At 38.3% G+C, this 25435-nt stretch overlaps 1 protein-coding gene across 1 annotated transcript in view; it reads right to left on the reverse strand.

The window, feature by feature from the left end:
- Positions 1-25435, reverse strand: part of CDKAL1 (CDK5 regulatory subunit associated protein 1 like 1) — a 426010-nt gene that overhangs the window by 230292 nt on the left and 170283 nt on the right. The window contains 1 exon segment of the mRNA XM_040588803.1: positions 1709-1812. Coding sequence (XP_040444737.1) covers positions 1709-1812 — 104 coding nt within the window.

Genomic DNA, 25435 nt, shown 5'->3' on the forward strand with positions numbered 1-25435 from the left:
TATCAGAATAACACTATTCTTATGCTACTCATAATATAAAAGTACTTCAGAATTACACCTGGGTGAAAGGAAAAGAATGTAGTGTTCCTTTTCTACCTATATGTCTTGCTATCGCCAGGCATTTACTTGTGTCTGGAAATTAATGCATAATAATAACCATAACCATCAAACTTCCTCCTGCACAGTGAGTACTCCGCGATTTCAACATCGCCTGTCTTGTACTACTGAAAACTTCTAGCTTTCTGAAATGTTTCCTGAACTGCTTCTCCACCAAAACAATAAGTGTATTTATACTTCTTGTATTTCAGCTACTGACCATTTTATAATATGCACACAGATTTTGGAAGCTTGACCTGCTAAAATAAGAAATCTGAGACATGACAGGATTTCTGCTTATCATAACAGACAATCCAATTCACAGCAACAGCAGTATTACTTGTACAAATTTAAGCGATAGGAGACATTTTATGGCAATTGCAGATAGGCTTCATGGAAGAAAAGAGAGGAGCTTGGCTTTTAACAAAAGCAAAAGGCATTTACAATCTTAAACAAGTACTTTGTGTGTGGATAATGTAGAATTTGAAATTTCTGATTGTGGGTTTTGATTAGGAAAAGGATTCTTCCTTGCACACTACTGACAGGAATAGCCAGAAGTTCATCACTGACCTAAATAAGGTTCATTATGGATCCCTAAATAAGGATGGATTTAAAAAAACGTTGAATCATTAGAGACCTATTTCTTACTGGAACACTTGCAACATTCAGAGCCGTAAGTGAAACCCGATGCATGTACTGTTTGTACATCTACAGAGGACATGACATCACATGTTGGATTTATTGTTCTACTTTTGATTCATACTACTTGATACAAAAATGGAAGGAGTTGCGATGCCTGAATTATCTCAGTTTTTTTTTTTAATATACATTTAATCCTTCAACATAGCACACAAACACCAAAAAAAAAAAAAACCACCACCAAAAAAAAAACCAACCCACACCTGTGCCTTCACAGAGTCTGTATCATAAATGAATACTGGCATTATTTGGAAACCTGTGTTTTTGAAACACTGGCAAAATTCAGATATAAAGAACAAATATTAAGGTACAATAAAGCTATCATAACTACCAGGCATACAAGAGTTTTAGGCAGATACTGGCACAGGGTACACTACTGCAGGAAAATCTTTTGATGTTTGATTGGATCCATGTGACATGACAAATATCCTTTAAAAGTGATCAGCTTTGTACAGTTTTCAGAAACATCCCAGTACTCCTCCAGGAAATCCATTGCCAGAAAAAGCAACGTATCCTTAAACAGGGTTTTAAGAATCCTAGGGGAGGTTTAGAAATTTAGTTTTATTGTTGAGTGAAAAAGTTCTGTCTTCCCCCTTAAGAAACCAGAAACAGAGTAAAATGACTAAATACTAGTTTCGCCATCATCATGAAAAAATGCTTGCATGGAACGTCATTTGAGCAAGCCTAAAACCAAACTGAAATCCCCCTTATGGTAGGACTACACTTTGTAAGCAGTGGCACACACCACCACGAAGCACGGCTTTCTATCGCAACGGCACCGCCAGACACAGTTATGACTATTAAGAACATCAATACCATAATAGAGCCATATTGCGTCACGATCACTAACGGTGAAAATAAGACCTGGTCCACTTCAGAGGCTGAATTTTACGGTAGGCATAAAATTCCTTACCTTGAAAAGACTGTTTGGCTCTGTCCACTAGTTCTTCAATTGGGTAACTTGCTAGATCTCCTCTGGCATGCTTAGTTTTGCAGTAGGTACATGCATTGAGACACCTATTTAGAAAACAAAAATACTAAGTTTCTAGCCAATGAAGCCTCTATATGCACAGCCATGTTTATTAAGTATATATGAAAAAAATGAGCTTTTATATCTATGAGCAGAAAATAGTAGTATTTGTTTCAAAAATCAATGAAGTAGTTTGAAAAGTGTTTTGACCTCCTACCTTCTTAAAAGTATCTTTCACATCTATATAAAAGGTTGAAAAAACAATCAGTGGAAACCACATACAAAATCCAAGAGTGGGAATTCACATATTTTCAGAAAACTGTAATAGGCTTAACAATTGTTCATTACTAAAGATGGATCTCCAGGCTTCCAATCCTGCTGTCACATAAAAAAAATCCAACCTGAACAAAGAAATAAAGGAAAAAAGTCCTGAAAAACTAAAAGTAGATTTTAAAAATACTGTGTATTCTTGAAAACACATTTGAGTTATTTTTTTCCTTCTTTCATTTGGTTTGTATAAACAAAACAAGTAACATAATGAAGACAGAATCACCAACCAGAAAGACAGCTTGACACAAAAGATTGGGGAGCTAATGAGAAACTCCCGTAAGAAATTAAAGGAATATGTGAATGCTTTTAATTTACCTGACAATGTAGCAAAGGCAGACTAATTCAAAGTAAAAGGGTGGAATGATCAAAACAAACAAAAACTACCACTCAGTGTGTGTTTTTCCTGAATTAGCCTTTGGATCCTGGTAGTGCGATTAATGTAATAAACAGAATGTTAAAAGCAGTCTGTTGCACTTTTTCCCCCCCTTCCCCCTTTTAAAGTTGATATTGTCCTACAGCTTTTTCTAGGTTAAAGCATTTAAAACTCTAAAAAACCAACAAAACCAAAAATCCCAATTACAAATATCTGTCTTGTTCATGGTTACTAGAACATCTTAAATTCTGTCCATTTTCACAATAAAAAAGTCACAGCTTCAATATAGCAAAGCATTTTGGTGCCAGAAAAGGCTAACACTAAACTACAGGAGAACTTTCACAACATAATGAAAAGGCAAAGATAGTGCCTGGTGGGTTCTGAAATCACCAGCCTACACGACCCATGTTTACTACTTGGATATATCCAGTCTTCTACTGCTGCGTCTGGCAGCTCCGTGACCTATTGCTTTGCAAGTTCTAAAGGTTTTCCTTCACAGAGGTTGCCCTCAGACATTTGTTGCACCTTGTTTGCACAAGCGGTGGATCAGGAAGCGCAGGACACTGCACAGCACATGTACTCAGGTGCTCTCCTGCCCTGGACATCACCTTGGCCCTGAGACCTTCCCTACCAACAGAATCTTGCTTTCTACCACATAACATCTAGACAGTTTGTGATTCTCTCTGCTAGACTGGGTATGTATATTTATTTCCTGCTTATCAGACCCAAGCATCAGATTTTAGTGTCCATTTTAGATCAGAAACCTAAAAGATACTGCTTAACCACAGCAATGAGACTGTTCTGTTAAGAACTAAAGATGTATACGAAAAAAGCTGCCATTTAGTAAAATATACAGTTGTCTATATAAAATAGAGAAAAACACACCCCCATAATCTGAACCTTTACAACCTGCTCAAATAAGTGATTCATTCCCACTCAAAGACAAGTCACTCAGCAGACGTGAAGGCATTTTTACCTATCTCCCCTTTCTTCTGCAAACCAAAAGCCTTTCATTTTGCAAGACCCAAAGCATGTTTTAAAAAGTAGCATTTGAAATTAAGAGAGTATAAGCAGATAATTGATCTATACTTCCTCTGTGTAACTTATTTAGCAACCTAAAATGTTTTCTACTCCACCACTGGCCATGGAAGGTATGCCACAGAGGGCTTTCCCTCACAGCCCAGGGGCATTCGGTTCTCTCCCTGCTTCCCATCTGTGACTCTTTCAAACTCCTACAATTCTTCCAGGGTTGCAAAACATGTTTTTTTCATTTCTTCCCCCCCCACCCCCCCCCTTTTGTTTCTTTTCTTGTTTTTGCATTTCTTTTATTTTTAAAGCACAACTCTCCATTCAACCTAACCCTTCATTTCGTAGCAGGCTCCTATCGAGCTATCCCACTGTCACACTCCTTCCCCTCTCCATCGTTCACTAAGCTAAACCAGTTTTCTTCCACACAGCTACAAAAAAACAGCGTTATGGATTGGTGATGCATATTGCCGTGTCTCGCAGAGCAATACTACACTTGCCTTTGGGAGCCTGGCCTAGTGGGTTGGTGGGGGCTAACAGCCAGACTCCCCCCCTCCAGTGGGACAGGGAGGAAGGGAACAAGGGAGCTCAGGGGTCTAGAGAGGCGAGGAGATCGCGTCCAACTACTGGCATGGGCAAAACAGACTCAATTCAGGGAAAGCTAACTTATCACCAACCAAAATAAAAACTTAATTCTGAATTCAGGCAGTGGGAAACAAAGATACCAACATTCATTTAATCAAAGCCTTTCTTCTTTCCCCCCCCCCCCCCCCCCAAGGCTTAGCTTCACTCCAGTCTTCTACGCACATCCCACCCCAGCCAGCCAGCATCAGCCTCTCCCCCCAGAGGCCCCTCCAGCACCCCACACGGGTCTGCAAAGCGCTAAAAAACAATGCTAGGGTGGCAAAATACTGCAAGCAAACCCCTGAACCTTGAGAAGGCACCTCACAGGCGATCCAGTCAAAGCCCACGTTACTTACCGGCCAGCTCGTAAGATCACGAACGCAAGATGCTGCACCTGCTGAGGGGCGCAGCCACAGCGATAAAAGCCACCATTCACCACAGCTCTTCCAGCTGTGCAGATGGAAACCCTACAGCATCTCGATAGCCACGATCATGAGAAGGGAGTAAAGGAAAATAATTACCTGTTGTACATAGGCTGATCCACAGATTCTGGTTTGCAGGTTTTTTGGGTGTTGGGTTTTGGGTTTTGTTCTGAAATGGGTTTTGCTGGTTTGTTGTATTTTATTTTTTTTTAGTTTTGCTTTCATTTCAAGGAAACAAAATCAGTTTCATAGCAGACATGCCTGCCCCCTTAAAACCAACACACAAAGGTGTGCTTGACATTGATATCTGTACTAGTCTTTGTTTCCTCCAAAGAAAGTAACATTACCAGCTATTTTGCCAATCTTCTCAGGTCATCAAGAAGAGATTTAACTTGCAACAATCCTGCCCCATGACCCCAAGGTTACTTGAACAGCATCCCTTTCACCCAGAAACAACAATTTTGTCAGCCATCAGTAACAAAGGGATGCATCAAGATTTTATGTCTTGGGATGAAGTAAATTTATTAAACTCAAATTTAAGCTAGGATTTGGGAAGAAAAAAAACCCGCAAACATACCACCAACAACTTTTCTATTTTACTTCCATTTGCAAAAACTGACTTACTACAAATCTGGTGTAAAAGTGAGTTTCAATGAAAAGTTGTTTACCAATTTTTTGTCATCTTGAACTGTAACCTTGCATGAAAACGATGCTTTTTGTGGGCTTGTCTTCAAGATGTGCCACTTCATCATAAGACTGATAAAAATTATACTTTTGGTATTTAAAACAAACTTCTAAATTCATTCCTATGTAATAGATCTAAATAGAGCCAAAATCTAAACTGGTATTGAGGTACAGTTAAAAGGATTATTTATGCTATTTACATAGAAATTTTGATTTCATAAAAGTCCACGTATAGTTTATTTACAAAAAATACCTCTTCCTCTTTCTCTTTATAATTTATGCATAAATCATACGTATTTCTCACTATGTATTTTTCTCTGTCTTTAGGTGATGGTATTTGAAAAGCTCTACAGCAACAGTACTAAATACTAGGAGTATTAAGTACTATGGAACAGTACTAAATACTCCAATTATTCATCTCCAGACCATGAGGATAAGTCTTATCTCTTCCATCAATGTTCTTCTCCTACAAGGACTAGTTTCTAGTAAATTTGTTTGTCCTGCATTTTCAGAGTTGCTTCCTGGGCAAATATTCTTTAAACGAAGACCTGGGCTACCTGAAAAAATACGTTAACAGCAGTTTCTCTCTGGTAGTGCAGTTACCTCGGTCACAAAGAGATAATGGAAATGTGTAGCAAGAAGCACACAGAAGGGGAAGTTATTCTTAAAATATTCACAGTATTACATGGGACTGTTTCTAAGAACTTTGTTACTATGGTCTCTAAGTACTTCAGAGGGTTTCTTGATTTATTTTGGGGCAAGAGTTGAAAGTTGGGATTTGGAGACATACTTTTTTCAAGTTCGCTGCCAATTAACTTATTCCTAGTCTAAAATAAAATATTGTGGAATACCTAAGTAATTCAGTTTTTCTTTTCTTTCCTTTGTTTGTTTGTGTTTGTTGGGTTTTTTTTTGTTTTGTACTTAAAGAGATTATATAACAAAACCAAAATGAGACAGACTTTGATGTAATATAGAAAAGGATTAATGTTAGAAAGCAAACAAAAAAAGCCAAAACTTTTAAATCCTATTGGTACCATATTTGCTAATTCCAACCCGGGGAAAAAAAATAATTTTTTGGGCTACAGCTGACCAACAAAAGGATGCAGATTTCAAATACTTGTAAAAATGCTGAACTAACCACTTTTCACAGATTTGAGAATTACCTACTCTTGAACATACAAATTTAAACCAAACCATAACTATAATGAAGTATCTGTAGTGGTTTTTTGCCTTAGTAAGCCAGCCTTCCACTCCAAGTTTCCAGCATAACAAATTATTCATACGTCCATGCTGCCACATACTCAGACCACAATCAAGTGGAAAAAGTCTGTTGGGAACTCTGAGAATCTGAGCATTGCCTTTTACTAAGTGGCATGCACCAGCAAGTGGATCCTCTGAAACCAGCCCAGTAGGTAAAGCTCCTTAAAAACCAGTCTTTATCACAGCTGAAGCTTAAATATGCAGCACTAAAAAGGCAGCACGCTAGTAGCCACAAAAGAGAATTTGCTTTGTTTTAAACTGGAAGCCTTCTTCAAGCATCTAAAGTTGCATATGTCAGTTTGCATTAATACAGGTCAAAGCTTTTTTGCACAAATTACAGACATTTGTAGAAACAATTATTAATGGTCATTACATTTGTAATTACCAACATGTTTTGGATAAATTTTTGAGTGATTCCAGAACAAAAAACACAAAGTCCTGGTTTTCCAACATACTAAACCAATTAAGATACTTTGAATTATTAACCTTTTGCTTTGAATTATTAACCTTTAATCAGTTATGTGCCCAATACACAGGATTATTTCACAACAAGGTAAAATATTATCCACAGGTAAATTACTACCATGTGGCTAATTAAAAACTTTCTGAACATGTTACCAAACTGAACGTCATCAACATTTTGGTCAAGTGCCTGATATTTTGTTGTAGACAGAGGAAACAGTGGTCTTCACATTGTCTAGCTAGTATGTGCTCATGTTGTGCATTAGATTAAGCAGACTCTTCATTTTCAAAACAGTAATATTCCTCATAACACACACACATTTAACATGAAAGGCTACCCCTTACAGATGGAACTAATTATGAGTAAGAATACTTATGACACAGCAGACAAACACAGACTTTCCTTCAGTGGGACTAATCAGTGGATTTCAGCAGCAGATGAGAATGAGAGCAGAGACATGAGGAGCAAAATCCTGGTTCCTCTTAATGGGACTCATGCCACTAAGTTTAGCAGAGACACAATCCCACCCTCAGATATGAAAAGTGTAAAACATCTTTCATTCAAAGCTCAGAAAACAACTCAATTACGTACTGCGATATACCATTAGTGTGCTACTCACTCACACTGAACGTGATTGACCCAGACCAGACATCTGCGAGCAAGATGGGAGAGCTGAATAGCTGCTCCAGTGTCATATGACAGAACATCCCGGCTGCTCTGCAGGTGGTTACTTTTGGGCAAGGGGGGTGGTATTACCCCCTTTCCTGAATAATCCAGTAAATTCTTGCTTGGTATCAACCTAATGCACTGGTAGGGAAAAAAAACCCAAACCACCAACCAAAAATAAAACAAAACAAAACCACCCCACCCACTGCCAGAAAAAAAACCAAAACACCTCAACTAAATCCCAATCCTAAGGTGGTCTTCTCCCAAATTAGAAATTTGCAGAAACAAAGTAAAAAGCCATTAATCACAATTTAGTCCAAACACTAATATTTGCCCTTATGAGATCTGACTAATCAGAAATTCAAGATTTTATGAAGTCTGCCCTATTAAAAAAAAATAATAATAATTCTGCCAGTAGCATAATGTCCCTAACATCACTGGAACATCACATCAGTACAAATATAGAAAGATTGCTCATCACAGTCACCCGCACCATCTCCCGGCACCTACCATCAGACTTCCTTAGAAGGGCTCAATAATTCCAGCCCAAGAATATATTGTATTATTAAACTGTGGTTTTCCTGACAAGGGAGCAAGATCTGCCTCTTTCAAAAGACAGTTTACAGAAGAGATTTAGGCTTTTTAAAGATAGAAACTCTATCAAATGTAATTTTGATAAAAATGCTCTGTAGTGTGAGTAAAGACAAACCTTCCCTTTGCAGGCTTGACTGAGCAAAAGGAATACCAGAAATGGAGACTCCCAGCAGATGAAAAAGAGATGGATACTAGTCACAACTTAATAAACAAGAGCTAGTAGAATTCTACAAGTATTCTTCTCTTTAGGATACAAAGTTTTATGAACCTAACAAAAGCATTTATGCCATAAATATTGTTAAATTTCATACTACATTTATAGAGTTAAACGCCATGAATATTTCTTAGTATTTTACTTCTATAAATGCTACTTTGTCCTTTGAAAATTTCTAAACTTCATCAAACTTAACTGCAATGGATCAGGAAAAAAAGTAGTTCACAGAAAAAAAACAAACAAATGAACAACACAACAAACCCAAAACAAACCATGTCTAATATGCTTGACATGTTTTCAGGAAAACGTTCTTTTGCTTGAAGTTTGTGTATTTTACAACAAAGCTTCTCAACCCTCTATGACAGGGAAGATAACTTCCTGTAAAAAATTGGGGCATGGGAGGTTGTTTTCACTTTAAAAAGATTCAGGATTTTAAATACTTTTGAAACAGTGGCAAGCTATTTCTCATCAAGGCTAATTAGTCTAAGCAGCAAACCACATTATTACACAAATGTTGTTTCTAGCATCCCAGCTTGTTCAGAGGGAAGCTTGGACACCAGCCACAGGGGCTATGCTACACGGATGCACTCAACGTTACAACACCTTCTATACGATAAAAACAGGACTTGGCTGAAATTACCTTTGTAGCCATCTATTTCAGAAACTATTTTTAATAGAATAAACACATTAGATATATCTATATAAAATATAATATAATTAAATTCTATTAAAATTTAGAAAATGTTCTTAAAGTGCAATGCCACCTTAAAAGAAAAAGCCCCTCCAAAATGTTTTAGAAGAAAATAGGATGACCTTTGAAGAAACACTACACAACAGCATATGGGTCTGCACACATTTTTCTCAAAGTAGGACGCAACTCTGGGATGCTATTTTTTAATTCTGCAACCCATTCCAGGTTCAGCAAAATGGGAACAAAGTGCATTATATTTTTCTTCTTCTGAAGACCTTTGATGTCAGTGTTTTATTTGGTAATGTCTCTGTAGTTACCAGTGACTAGTAAGTAGTAGTTACTATCAAAAGGAATTTGGAGAGAAGGCAGCTCAGTTAGTGTGATAAGCTATAATATGATTTAATGTTGTACTTCAAATATTTGCATTTTGTGAAACTGAATTCCTACAGTCAAGTGCAGGTAATTCAAAGGTCACAGCCAGGTAGTTATACCATCACACACTCAACTTGCTCACTTTAAGGCCAATGATTTAACATCAGCAAAATCAAGTGCATCAATGGCACTTTTTAGTGTTTGTCTAAAGTACTTCTTGATTAATTACTCTGCCCATACAGTTCTGCAATTGTTTGAATTAATTCATTCAGGCATTCTAAATTGATAATACAAGGTAAAACGTTCCCTTGCTAAGCTGCATACAACTGTTTTCCACACCCTGACTCAAAATGGTGCGTTGCTAGATGCTTGCTGGAAAGTGCAATAATTCTTTTCCCTGCAGTTCAAACTAAAGCTCAGTGATTCACAGAGACATAAATTATTTCAGAAGCACTTCCAAACAGCTGCTTGATTATGCAGACCATAGCTTTGGGGGCAGATCATGACAGTCATTAATATCAAAAAAGTGACTCAGCTGAAATAGCACAGGTAAGATCAATTTGCTTCCGCTGTTGCAGAGAGCAGAAAATGCCACAGCACTGTGACTACAAGCAATCAATTCCTTCAACACTACATAAAGAGCAAAAATATTTCAAAGACAATGATTCCTGGTCTCGTCAAATTGCAGTAATGAAGGTGGTAGAAATAAAGAGTTATGACAGAAAAAACTTTAGATAGAAAAGCCACTTTCACAGAAATCCGCTCACAGCTAATCCCAGAGACACAGTGGCAGAGTACCCCAACATCACTATCTCAGCAGGCGTAAGCAACCGTTACTCTCAGATCCCTCCTAAGGAACAGCAGTAATTGAAAAATTACCTCTGAGGACAGGATTCTTGGACACTAGCTTTTATTTATAAAGTTTTAGAGAGCTGTGACTTCACAAATGCCTTAGTATTTAAAGCATCAAATAGTATAATTCTATTTAAAAAATTCTACTGGGGGCAGATGACTTGACATAACTTACCCAGAACGCGCTACAAAGCCTAACTGGGTTAGTAATGAACAATTTCTTAGGCTTTAAAAAATTCAGCTTTTAAAGTTTAACAAAATACTATGGATTAAATTAAAACTGTGATTTCTGCATAAGCAGGGTGGGGAGGCCATGTGTACATTCAAAGTTCTGTTTCAGGAATGAGGCATCTCTGCAGGCATCCCTGAGTGGAAGGAGAAGGATACGGGGAGTCAAGTGTCCTTCTCTAAGCAATCCACTTCCTTTACCATGCATCTTCACAACGTTAGCAACTCCTGAATCACACACACAGAAAACATGGTTGAAAAGTAGACCACTGCCTGTGATAAGAGCTATTGTTTTTGTTTCCTGAATGGCTTTTGGGACAGACCCTTTTAGAGTGGTGAAATCTCACAGGAAACATTAGGTTGCAGTTAATTCTGTAACACACAGCAGGTACCACAAGCTTCTTGGGATAAAAGGTATTGTTTTTGTACTGGTCAAAACATCCTGAGGGGGGACGGGGGGAAACTTACATTTCAGCAGCACTGGAACTACCAGGCTTAATTTAGAATTTATCTGAGATTGCCATCAGACCAATTTCCAAAAAAGTATTTGTAAAATGTCTGTGGGAAAGTGGATCTGAATTGTCTGGGTAAAATAATGGAAATAAGTGCATAATAAAAACAAACTCACCATTTATAATCTAGAAAGCATCCCTTCCCAATGACTCTGTCTACACAAAGCTTTCTGCCCCAAAACATCCTACTGGTTGTGGCAGCACAGAAATGCTAAAAGCTCCGATGTGGACAATGATCTAAGCATTATCTACAATTAACACTACGTTGTTGCTCTTAAATGTCATCTCTGTCTTGTGAAAAATCACTTAGCCTTGCTGAAAAAAAATACGTATATGTGCAGCAGTAGAGACAGACATACATGCTTCAAGTACATATTCTTTGTCAACTTAAAATGAAAGAAGACCACACATTTCATCATAATTGCCCAATCCTAAATCTGTCTGAGATTTTCCAAGCAATGTAAGGGACTGATTTACACAGTTACATCTTGTAAGAATCCAGTGACTGATTTCTTTTAAAAATAGAAATTTAAACCAGAGGCCTTATGTTTGCCTTTAAGAGTCTCCAAGGGGATTTTCAAAAGCAAATTAATCCCCTTTGCGCAGTTATAGAGCTGAGTCAGATTATCTTCTTGGACATATCTTCCTTACTGCCCAAGTACTTCTTAAAGAAAATGCAAGTTAAGGAACTCACTTTTGAATAATTAGGGATACTAACATTTATGAATTATTTTATTTTCACTATAGTGTTATTGTTTAAACAGATTTAAATGTGTTTTGCAGAATTTAAAAGCATAGTGACATTGCAGAAAAGCAGGAAGCAGTAGCCTTTTGATACTAATGATCCTCAACTTCTCCATCTGCTTTACTTCCCTAAAAATCTCCCCTTCTAATGATTCCTCAGCTCTCTTCTATTTTACTTTTTTTCCCTGCCATTTTCTTAACTTTTTCCTGTTGTCTTCCATTCAGTGACCATTATGCTTGTAACTCTCCCGCAGTGTCCTCATGTCCCAGTGACTGGAACGGTCTGACTTTCTTCCAAGCTAGTTGGCCGGTGTTTGTATGCTTTGATTTCCTCTTTAACCACTCAAGTCTGTGGTGAGTCTGAAACTTTTCCAGTTCAACTGCTGCCAGCTCTGACAGAAACCATAACTTGCTAGCTTTTTTTTTTTTTCCTCCTTTAATTAAAGCACAGCTATCTGGTTAGACAAGTTTATGAAAATTATCCTTTCTTTTTTTTTTTTTAGTCACCTCCATAGCAACTCATATAGTTATGATCAGTTACTTAAACAAAAATCAGAAAGACCATAACTAAAAGCACTTAATGCACAAATCAGAGCATTAAAACCAGGCCACAGAACCCCTTGGGGATTCAGCATCTGAACAGCCTTCTAGACATACAGGCTGGAAAATATGCAAGAGGCAGCTCCAGTCATCAAAAGCAAGCCTTAACAATAAAAAGGAATGGACAGACAAAACACGAAGTAGCTCAGCAATTCAGTTGTTTACAAGCCTTAGTCAACACTTTAATGGAAGTTTCTTCATATTTCCACAGCTACAACATTATCTTTGCAATGGCTGACTTGAAACAGTTTTTCAACTTGAACAAAAGACCCAACCACCTGGATGATGGGGAGTTGCCCGGGGCCGGGACTGCTGAGCAGACCAAGCCAACCCCGCAAGGAGCAGTACCATTTTGGCCAGGAAGCAGCACCCAACAGCTTCCCTGCAAAATGCTTTCACAAATAAGGTTGATGACATTATACTACAAGCTGTTTCTTTGCTTTTATAAACACAGGTTAAAATGACATTTTCCTGGTGAGGCTGAGCTGTCTGAAGAAAAGGACATGGCCTGACCTTGCCTTCTGCAAAAGGGTGACTGACCCCGTGGGAAGGAGGGGCTGGGGATCTCTTATACCTTGACCTTACACAGCCCTTTCTCACAGTCTCCCCCAGAACCCTTAAAGCAAACTGCTGCGATACAGACTGAATAAGTGGACAATGAGGTAGGTTAAAAACTGGCTGGACTGCTAGGCGGTGGTAGGCAGTGCAAAGTCTAACTGGTGGTTGGTTACCACCGGTGTTCCTCAGGAACTGGTGCTGGAGCCACCATTACTCACTGACTTTATTAGTGACACGGGTGAGGGGATGTAATGCCTCTGCAGCAAATCCCAAGCTGGAGGAGGGGGGAACAGTTTACATGCTAGAGGGCAGGGTTGCGATTCAGAGGGATATCAACAGCTTGGAGAAACAAGATAATAGGAACCTCATGACGTCCCACAACAGCATGTAAGCAGCCCTACATCTAGGCTAGAGCAAGCCCAGGCGGGGAGGGAACCGACTGGCTAGAAAGCAGCTCTGCAGTTAAGGACTTTGGGGTCCAGGTGGGCAACAAACTGACCATGAGTCAACAGTACGTCCTTCATCATTAAGAAGGTCAAACACACTGTACTATGCAACTGGACTGTACTCTCAGGAATGAAACCAACAGATTGAAACTATTAGTGCCTCCTGTTCGGCACTTGTGAGACTGCATCTGTAGCTCTGTGCCCAGTTTTGAGCTCCCTGGAACAAGGCAGCCATTGACATAAAGTAGCCAACAAGATAATTAAGGAGCTCAGGCACATGGCACGCAGGGAGAGGCTGAGAGAACTGGCTTACTCGTTAGGATGCGGAGATCTTACTGATGTCTACAAACAGCTGATGGGAGCACAAGTGCAGACACAGGCAGGCTGTTCTGGGAGGTTCAAGGTCACAGGATTAGAAGCCATAGACACAAGTTGTAATATAGAAAACTGTGATTAGACTGAAGAAAGTATTTTACCAAAACGGTGGTCAAGTACTGGAACAGGCTGCACCACAGCTGATCCCATCTCTGAGATGCTGGAACCCAGAAAGAACACTATTCCTTTCTAGAGCATGAAGACTTGCTCTGCTCCAGGACTATTTGTGTCTACACGGATGAGTGTGCGCACACATGTGTAAGACACGCACACGAGAAGCACAGCATGCTTCCAACACCACAGGAAGCTTAGATTGAACTACAGAGGTAAGAAAAGCTAGAAGATGAGAAATTAATGCAGAGAAGGACCAAGTCTGGCCTGTACAAGGAGAACCAGAGCAGAACACTAAATGAAAGTTACCACAAACAGTATCAACATTTAATAATTTTCATTCCATTTGTTACCAAATACATTTAGAGTGTGATATTAATGTGATACTTACACACTGTCTGTAAGTAGACCACAGCACTCTGAAGGCTCACATTAACAGAGAAACAAGTATGACAGATATTTTAGAGCAGACAGTCATGAACAAAATATTCCCAAACATGCCACTAGAGCTACAGCCAGCCATGAATTCACAGGGAAAAAAATAAAAAAGAAAAAGAAAAAAATTAGAACACTGATTTTAGAGATAACAGAAATAATCAGTTCTGTGCAAATTAGGTGTCCACTTCATCATGTTCCTCCACAGGATGAAAGAATACAGGGAAGGGGCACTGTACCCACACACTGGACATGGAGAAGGTGGGTGTATGGGGGTTCTTTCATGTCCATGGAGTTGTAAACTGCCATTTGAAATTGCACTTTGTTTCCTGCCGTCCTCCACCGTTGTGCAACATTAATCCATGTGAGTTTAAGCTTTATATAGAGTCATACAGACAGTAACTGTGAAAAAAACATAATTTATTTGGAGTGGAATATACTGGTGCTTCTTCATATTCCTTTCAAATGTTCAAATCAACCCAAACTGTAAACAAGTCTTACCGAAATAAGGTGACAATTGTCAGTTTTGTTATGAGTTACCTGGCTCCATTTAAACTTGTGAATTCACTTAACTTGAATTTTCCTAAGAATCCTACAGTCTTTTGCACACACACCTTTATCACATGTAAAAGAAGCTGAGGGGAAAAAAACCCTGAACATACCATATAAACAACCAAGAAAAGCCCTTGATGAGCAGATGTGTGATAAGCTGTCATGTGTGCTCATGTCTAAGGCAGTTTGTATAAACTATAGAATCCAAGTCTCTGGCCTGACTAGACTCATTGGAGATCGGTCTCTTTTTATGTTTTGCTTTTCAGAAGAGCATTATTCCCCTTGGAAAATAAAGCCATTCAGCTGATCTAGACTAACATAAAATAGCCGAAGTGTTTATTGAGTATTTATGGTATTACTTTCACAATTTCATGTCAAAAGGGACCAGGACTTTTACCCACATATTGATTGCATAAGAAAAGAATTCAATATACACTAGTGAACAATATTCATAAAATATTCAACACAAACCTAAGATAAACCCTAGATACTCCTCAAGAAAGAATAGCAGGAGGACAGCAGACAGAGTTCTAAGTGGAGTTAGGTATAGCAATATTACCTTTGTAAGATAATAATTAGCAGCAAGTGCTTTTTAAAGGAATATACATAAATCAGGTACCTATCGCTTTGCCAAGAATATCTTCCCATATAAGTCTTGTAAATGTTATGTATTAAATTCATTTTATTAAAATCATAAAAAATACCAAGTCTTATTCTTTCTTACTTTGAATAAGTAAGAATCGTAAACTGGACCAATCTATCCAGCTGGATATGCCAAAAGCGAAATGGCTTTGTAATAAACACAAACACCCAGGACATTCGAAACAAAGGCAAAGAAACAAAACCAGTTATCATTAAAAAACCTCATTCCTAGTATTTTAATAGTTGTCAGACAGAGCAAATCTTACTCTGTCATAAAGATGCATTTCTGCTTGCACCAATACACAGCAAACACACAGGTCAACTTTGGCTGTTGTGTTTCAGCACTGTTTTCGTATGACATACCAAAGAGTACTGCAGCTTATGCATCACTTCACAGCAAGACTATCCTTATTTTTGTAGAATTTGAAATTCATTTGGCAGGTTGAGGGCACTTCTCCAACCACAAATATTTTTGGAACTTTTTTTGAACAATGTATGTTCAAACAGAATTTTTCAGCTACAAGTCCTAAGAAAAAAAATCATACTTAAAATGTGCTTCTGTTACTCATATGAGTACACAACTAATGCAGGTTACTTCAACCAGCCATTCTGCCCCCACAATAGGTGGCATTTTTGATACTTAAGACAGTTTAGCTACAGGTTGTGTTTAAATTAACTACATTTCAAGAACAAGTGACAAGAAAGTGAACGCTAATCCACAGCTATCATGCTCAGAAAAGGAGATACTATGAAAGAAGAATGAAGATACCACAGTAAAACACAATCCTTCAGACAGTCCCTTCTGCCATCACAGAAACATAGCGTCCAAAAAATACCTCACAGCAAGTACCATCACTTCACACCTACTTCCAATTTTTCAGGATATTTTTATGGCAGCTCACAAACTTTCTGTTCTTTTTAGTTGACTGCTATTTTGTTAAGGGGTATGGCTTCACTCCCATGCTTGACTTTAACACTACAAGCTATGCCTCCTCAGTGTACTTCCACTCAATGAAGCAAGAGTTGTAAAGTACCTAAGCTGCTAGAATGAACCAGTAATACAGGAATAGGGCCTAGTTTAAGTTTAATGATTAAAATTCCTATTATAGTCTCTGCAATAAGTTCAGCAGCTGTCTGAACCACAAAGAATGCATATGTTGGATATTAGCTGGTTATAAAGTGTCTGCACTAGCCTGGCTTTCAGTACAGATGCAAGGGATGTATAGCTAGTGCTTGAATGGAGTATACAAGGGAACCTATACAAACAGGAATGGGAACTAAACAGCACTTAGTATAAGTTCTAGACTACTTTGGCGCTTTCACATACACATATTTCTAAACTTGGAGTGCATGGCCTGTTTCCACAAAAAATTAGGATTTAAACACATCCAGGAAAGGCTTCTGAGGTCTGGTGCAGATACAGCCAGGCTCCTCGCAAAGCTACTACTTCCATGCAAACTGCAGATATGAGCCAATAAGCACAACATTAGCTTATGCCTTCTGTTCAAGTGAAATGGCTAAGCCTAGTGGAGACATCGCTACTAAACCTTCAGCTGGAAGCTCTAAGGTTATTTAAATGTTTATAGTGTGCTTGGTGAACAGATGTCACTGTATTACCGTGAACTACAGAATTTTAAGTGAATTCAAACAGTGCTAAACTATACAGCTGAACTATCCTAAAGATGTTGATACTTATATAAGCAGTTAACCTGCAAAAATATTTTTCCTCTATTACTTAAAACTTTCATTTAAACTATTCCTCGTTTAGGTGGTAAATAAAAAAAAATCTCAAAAGTTATTACATTTTACTAAAGAAACATTTCTAAAACAAAAGACAAAAGTTACAACATGTATTTGATTAGTTTTATTAAATCAGTATACTATTTTACCCATGCTTGCTATTTAGGAAAGTAACTGATATGTATTTTTGAAAAGAGAAAATAATAAAAAAAAATTTAAAAATCAGTCAAAAAAACCTAACTTACAGCTAAAAAGCTCTACACCAATAGTTAAGGGAGTTCTTCTTTAAGCTCTTTAACAAATGATCTAAAACAAACTGTTGGAACGCAGGAATGTGAATTACTAAACAAACCCTTCAGTAAACATTCCCCAGCTGCAGTTTTCAGCCTAATACCAAGTTAAAATGCGGAGACTCCATCTACCTTCTACAAAACGATTAAACTTCAGCAGCAAAGCAACATTATATGATATACGTGACTCACAAACTAACTCACTGAAAACAAAAACCACTAGACATTTATCTTTTCAAACCAGAAAAGACACCAAGTCTGGCACCAGTCTGCAATGCAAGAAAGACCATGTGATACTTAGACACTTGTGTATTAGTTTAAAAATAAGCTAGATAAGCATGTGATGAGTGACAATTTTGTACTTGACCTTTGCTTAAATAGCTCCTTTTCAGAAAGTCCACACACATATCAACAAAATTCCTTTAAAAAAAAAAAAAAAAAAAAACCAAAACACACACAACAAGAGAGAGAGAGAGCTAAAACCCTACTTCTCATCCAGTATCTTTAAGATAAACTCTAAACTCAAAATTCTACGTGGTTCCTTTAGGAAAAATAAAGAGCATATGTTTTGCAGGAGGAATCCAGGAAAAGAAATTTTAAAAAACCCAAACCCATTGAAGTCTTCTTGTAATCAAGCTGATGAAATTCAGCATGCTAAGTTACAGAGACAGAAGCTTGGGGTGTATATTTCCAGTGGGAATATTGCACTCTGCCTAGCAGTCAAGGAATTTGGAAGTAGAGTTCCTCTTTCCTGAGGCTGAAGGGGCCTACAGGATTGCACGGGAAATGCTTCTGAGTCAGGGAATGGGGATGCATTCTGTACCGGCTGGGGAACCCTTCATTTAGGGTATTACTTTTTAAAGTGTCAAACCACAACACCTCCGGAGTGAAGGTCTCTACCAGTATTAAGCAACTGCTCTTACATCCATAGTGTTTGTATCCAAATCCTTGTGGGTTTTTCTGTTGCTGTTTATTTAAATATCACAGAAACACAGAGCGGCTGACGTGGGAAGGGACCTCTGGAGATCATCTAGACCAAGCCCTCACTGCTCAAAGCAGGGGCAACTAGAGCAGGTTGCTCAGTACCATGTCCAGACAGCTTTTGAGTGTCACCAAGGACGGAGACTCCACAACCTCTCTGGGCAACCTGTTCCAGTGGTCAATCACCTTTACTATAAAAAAGGTTTTTCTTATATTTAAATATAATTTCTTGTATTTCAGCTTGTGCCCATTACCCCTTATCCTGTCCCTGGGCACCACTGAGAAGAGCCTGGCCTCTGTCCTTTTTACCTCCACCACCAGATATTTATAGACATTGAGAAGGTCCCCCCAAGCTGCCTCTTCTCTAGGCTGAACAGTCCACCTCCCAGCCTTTCCTCATATATCAAATGCATTAATCACATTCCTGGCCCTTCACTGGACATGCTCCAGTGTCTCTATCCCCTCTCGTACTGGAGAGCCCAAAGCCGGACCCAGCACTGCAAGTGTCCCAGCAGGGCTGAGCAGAGGTCCAGGATCACCCCCCTCCCCTGCTGAAGGCACCACACTGTGTGCAGCCCGGGGAGGCTGCTGGCCACCTTTGCCACAAGGGCACATTGCTGGCTCATGTTTACCTTGTACTTTTTTTTTGGTGAAAACAAGCGTTAGGAATGTGTTTTCCACATTTTAAACGGAAGTTAGTGAGATGTAAGCAATAGTAGTCCATATTTTAGGTTAATTCACAGTAAGTTCTGTGCTTTAAGTCACTTCATCCAGTGTATTCAAGATACATAGTAAAGACTTCCAGTCCCCCACCATTCCTGATGTATGAACTGAAAACCTCCATAAAAAGGGGTAACTAGAAGTAAGTCTGAAAAAGAGTATTTTTTAATTACAAAAAAATATTAATTAACCATGATCAAAAGAGGCTAAAAATGAAAAAAAAAAAAAAAAAAAAAAAATTCACTTTTTACCACCAGCCCTCCCAAGAGTACACCCCCACCCCACCCCCCCCACCCCGAAATCAAAATCAAACAGCAATGGCAGAGAAAATTTCTCTCTGCCTCAAAAAAGTCAGACAAGTACTCCATTTGTAAAGAGAAATCCTTTTAAGTAACACTGACAATCCCACCAACAGGACAGCCTGGTTTCTTGACTCCTTGGCAATGATGCGCGAACAGCAAAGCACCAGCTTTCAGACTTGCAGGTCTGTCTGCCAGAAAGGAAACCAGCAGGAACCACACATGCATGGAGTTCCACTTTTCACCACGTAAGCACATGCTGCCAGGGGTATTTCATCTGCATTCACATACCTGCTATACAGGACAAAAAGATGAGCCCCTGAAGATGGAAATAAATCCAAAGGAAAAAGAACAGACTGAATGGAGGTCCTCAGACATTCCTCCTTGACATGATGGTTTTTTTACAAGAGCTAATACTACACTGTTGACTGTACCTGTCATATTTAGGCTCAGTCCATATAGACCTTTCATGCTGGTAAAGATGTTTTATGTAACAATGAGTCAGGAGCTCCATCAGACTTATGAAACACTTACTTCGGGAACAGCACTTGAAATACTGACGGCAGCTTTTACTTTCAGGGGTTTTATAGACTATTGAGACGCTTCACGGGGATACAGCGAAATACTTCATCTTAATTTTCTAGACAGTACTCGGTGCTCATTTGACTGAAGCCTTCTGTACATCTTTGGCTATTACTACGCATCAGAGCAGAAGGGAATACAGAACATTTGCACGAGCCCCATTCCACACTCCTCAACAGAACATACCAGGTACTAGCACACTGAAAAAAACCAGATACAACTATATTTTGTTATAGTCTAAATATGGATCTAAGATCTTATTTTACCACTTCTTTTTTCTTCCTCTAAATTGAGTCTGGACTTAGGAAAAACAAGGTTGACAACTCCAACAAGGGAACTAATGTAAAGTAAACAGTAAATGAATGTAAATCTCTGTAAAGAGAGAGGGAACATGTGAAAGATCTTCACTAGTCGGTGACTCAGTCTAGTTCACTCAGTGCCAAGTACAACTATGCCTCAGTCAGGGTGGAACTGTCTCCAGGCACTTCTCAAATCTTCACTTCTGTATTTGCATCCTTCTACTCAAAAAAGAAGAAACCATCTTCTAGATAAAACCCCAAAACAGACACAGCTTTCCATGTCATCACATAACTGTTATCCAGTTGATAAAGGAAGGAATAACCTTTCGTTTGTGATGACTTTCTCCTCTCCCCCCCCCCCCCACCACCACCACCATTTAGTATAGTACTGCATGGCGCTCTGCAGCATAGGAGGGCAGAAACACCTCAGTATTTGGGGGGATCCAGGTACCCTCAGTTCCTAAAGCAGCAACTTGCAGAGAAATGTGTTGATCCTGAAGGGACCAGAAACGGAGGAGTTCAATCTCATTTGTACTAGCAGATACTTAGCAAAACATAAGTTTTCTTTATTGGATAAAATTGGTCTTGGCGCAATGGAAAAGCTAAAACAACTAGTCCAAAGAAAATTTAAAAGTAAATATTTCAACAACTTTTTATTAAGCCACCCTGCTGGAGAAAAAGTTGTGTGTCCACAGAAGTTTACAATTTTATTGCTGAAAATCTACATTTGGGGTTAGAGGACCCTTCAAGTGCCTTTTTTAAACTTATTTACTCTTAGTATAAATACTAACTCTTCTAACACACATTCTGTAGTAAAAGCAAAAGGAGGAGGAGTAGCACAGAAACCTGCTCTAAACATTTTACATTTTTTTAGACTATTCAAAGCACAAGTAAAACTATTACTCAGTTCAGTGAACTTGTTTTTACAATTAGGAATCTGATTTTTTTTTTAACTGTATCATATGTCAAGAATAGTGATGCAGAAAAATATACAAATTGTGACTTTTCAATAACATTAACACAACATTTTTCAATGAGAAAAATGTCAATTCACCTGAAAAATCCAGATCCAGATTCCAGAATGTATTTGTTATAAACAGATGAAGGATTATACAGTATAATTACAACAGAGATCATATAAATTATCTTAAAAATAAGGGCCTTATAAGCTAACAGGTTAAAAACTCACAGCTTATTTGAACTTCAGCATAAATATCAGAATTAAGTGTAAAGTTTCAAGGTTTTTTTTCTTCCCTACATAAAGAAGGCATATAAAGAAAGATACTATCACATACAAAAATTTGAAATATCAATAATCTTGTAACATATTGTATTGTGTTTTGTGCCACCTATATTATCTGCCAAGCACAATCTTAATATTCAACTTTTCAGTTATCTGTGGTTTTTTTAAAGTACCTTCAGTGATTTTGCTCTTACGTCACATAATGATGATCACAGTTAAAACACCATATTCCTCCCTATTTTTCAAATCTTATGAATTTACACACATCAATGAGAATACCACAAAAATATGCCTTTGTATACTTTGAAAATAATGCAAAAAAAAAATTCAGAGCCCACTTATCTTATTCAGAGGAAACTACTTTTCCATTAAAATTATCTCTAGGTCAAGACCAAGAACAAACTCAAGCACAAGATGTTTCCCAAATCTGATTTTTCTTTTTACACATCCCTTAACACATTTCCTTGTCAGGTCTCCAAAGAAAAATTCCACCTCGACCTAAAATGGTTCAAGAGACACTTGAGTCAGACCCTCTGACAATTGTTCAGTCACATTTAAGAAGTCACACCAAAACTAGCAAAAGAGACCATTATCGTTAGGCAACTAAAAGTTACCCAGTTCTGCTAATAAGCAGTAAAGACATGGGTACTTATTGTGTAGCACTTCAAAATAGACCATAAACCCCCCCAGATTTATGAGTATGTAAAAGCCCAGAGACTTCTCACATTAGCATTCAGCAAGATGGTATTTTTTAAAAACAACAGCTTCTCTAGTGCTTGCCGCCTTCTTCTAGTTTTGGGGTTTTTTATGTGAAAAGCTGGGACTAAAGACAACACAATATCAATTATGACATATGAGGTTATTTCTCAGTATTTGCTGTAATCTGAGAAACGAATAAAATGTTTCTCAGTATTCTGTCCAGATTTCCCTTAGGAAATACGTATGTGGGTGTTAAGAGAAGGGACGCAAATGAATGCTCTTCTCAACAAGGAGGAATTTATGTCCAACCTCAGAAAGCAAACTGATGTCAGTATTACGGATATATGAAATTGCAACCAACTTCAAAATTATCTCTTCTCATTCAAGCAGACTAGAACATGTAGCTTGTTGTGTGATCCAAAACCACTTCTGCATGTAAGCATCTGCCAAAAAGGCAGGCAGGAGGTCGCCGTACCATACTGTGTGCTAACCTGTAATCAGGTCCCAGTAAGTTAAAAGTTGTCTCATTTTCCAAATCAGTCTTCAAAAGAATGACTGTAGCATCGAAAGGACTCATCTGAAACTGCAGGAAACTATATATCATAGTTGCACAAAATGAAATCAAGTTGTTTCCCCACTACCACCACTTTTTCCTTACGCAGTTTAACTTAAAATTTGGGATTGTGTAAAATTCTGGTGATCTTCCTCTTGGGTTAACAGAGTAATGGAACTGTGCAGCGTGGGAAGCCACCTAGTGATGAAGGAGCACAAATATGCCTGAAGCTGCCCAAAGTTTTAATGAGATGACGCAGTTGGAGCATGTGATTATTGCTGTTTTTCTGACTTCCTTGCAAGCTGTGTGGTGTACTGGAGTTCAAAGAATTGCATAGTGATTTCTGGCAGCTTTTATGAGTCTTCCTGAATCTTCTAAGTGAACTGTGAAACAGCAAATTTTCTGAAGATGAGGGGTACAAGAGCAAAAGGAAACATACCAAAATGTATAAGGAGGTTTGATGCTCATGTTAAACTCATGATGGCACTATATGCAGAAAAACTTAAAATCTGTGAGACTGAGAGGAAATAATCTAAGGGAGGCAAATGTGCAAAAATGGAAACAATCAAAACAAACTATTTTCTTCTAACTCAATGCAGAAGTCATTCAGCAGACTCAAAAGAGGAAGTCTACATGACCCAGAAAAAATAATTCTAGACTTTATGTGTACTTAAACAGCATTTCTCATTTTTCAAAAACTGAGAGCTCAAAAAATAGTATGAACAGAAAACATTGCAGAGCAAGAATTCAAGGCCAGTAATGCTCGGTGTGTCCAAACAATGTGTCATAGTGATTTTTGCTTATGGCAACATGTACCTTCTGACTGAAAAACCTCACTGCATGTGAACAGCACATGACTGGACCACGTAACGAGCCAAGTGGATGATGCAGATTAGATGCCAGTTTACTGTGGCATGTCGTCAAATTGCACCATTGAAGAAACAGGGGCAAAATCCACCATCACAGGACCAGGGGAATGGAAAATAGGAGTTACAGTACAGCTGGCAGTACTAGCAGGTAGTATGGAATTGTCATTGTATGTCATTTTGACTTGTAGAAAATGCCAAAGAAACAACTATTTACCAGAATTTTCTTAGGTGTCATATGTCAGCAAACTTAATGAAGGATTGGCTGAACATTTCTTGGAATAGGACACAACGTATGCTGTTCATTAAAAACATGCCTGTCCCAGATCCATTCAAACAGCATTTAACAGCAGCAATGAAAAACACAATTGAAGAAATGAATACTAGTCTTCAAGTCATACCACAAATGATGTCACGACTGCAGGTATTTGAGGTAAAACTGATTAAGTAATTTAAAGACCCTTTGAACTTTTGATTATTTTTTTTCCCCCTCTCAAAATTACTCTTGGCAGGGGATCATGCTCTAAACCCTACAGGGAAAGTAAAGAAGCCCAGTTCAGGATTACTTCGTCATTGAATGAAGACAGCATGACATCAGAGAAATTAAGATGTTGCAGTTAAGGGGGTTCACAAGTTCTGTACTTAAAATCCCATGGATAGAACTGAAGTGAGTACAAGCAGTGAAGACTCTAAAAGTGAGAAAGAAGTAGTATCATAAAGAGAGTAACAGTGGTGGAAATCATGAAGACGTGTACAATGCTGAAAGAGAACAGTCACAAAGCATAAGAGAAAAAATTACCTTCTTTCAGACAAATACTTAGTGAAAAGTTTATATCCTAATTATATACTGAATACAAGTATGTAATAAACTTTTTGTGTATAAACATCTTTCTTTTTCTGTGAGATCATCTTCCTCCCAGGTTAGCACAGTGGCAGATATTTACTCTAGAAGAATCTGCAAAACATCTATATCACATTCACTACTCATCAAAGCAACCTTGTATAATACAGATCAACACAAAGAGCAGAACTACCATGCACAACAGTAAGAGAAACTGAAGACATTGACAGCTTCCACCTTCCCAGCAGCAGAAGGGAGTTTATTATACTAAACTCTAGATAGTTCACAGCTTACCAGGTCTAACGCTACTGTGAAATGAAGAGGACCACGTCTACCTCCACCAAGAGAGCCAGGAGGGTAACTCCTGCCCTCAGCTGTTGGTTTCAATGAGCAATTCCCATTAATTGACACAAGAGGCTGGGGTTTGGGGTGCTGAGGGAAGTACAAGTCTACCCTACAGAATCAGCTGTAGCAACCTCTGATGTTTTGGGGAAGACAGAAATCAAGCTGCTCAGGAGAGAGGAAACGGTTCTCCTGGCCCAAATCCTTTGGGGAAAAGAACTATTTACCTTTCTGCTGTCTTAAATTACCTTTCTGCTCAAGGAAACTAACTAGGAAAATGCAATACCTGTTCTGCACGAGGAAGCATAGGTGAGCAGGCACGTTCTTAGCAATGGGGACACAGAACGAGACAGACGTGCAGAGAACAAAAATGACTAAAAGCACAACAGTTGGTAGATGAGAATGTGAGCCACAATGATGTATCATCTCTTTATGATAAAA

The sequence above is a fragment of the Falco naumanni genome, chromosome 3 (assembly GCF_017639655.2).
Source record: "Falco naumanni isolate bFalNau1 chromosome 3, bFalNau1.pat, whole genome shotgun sequence".
NCBI lineage: Eukaryota > Metazoa > Chordata > Aves > Falconiformes > Falconidae > Falco > Falco naumanni.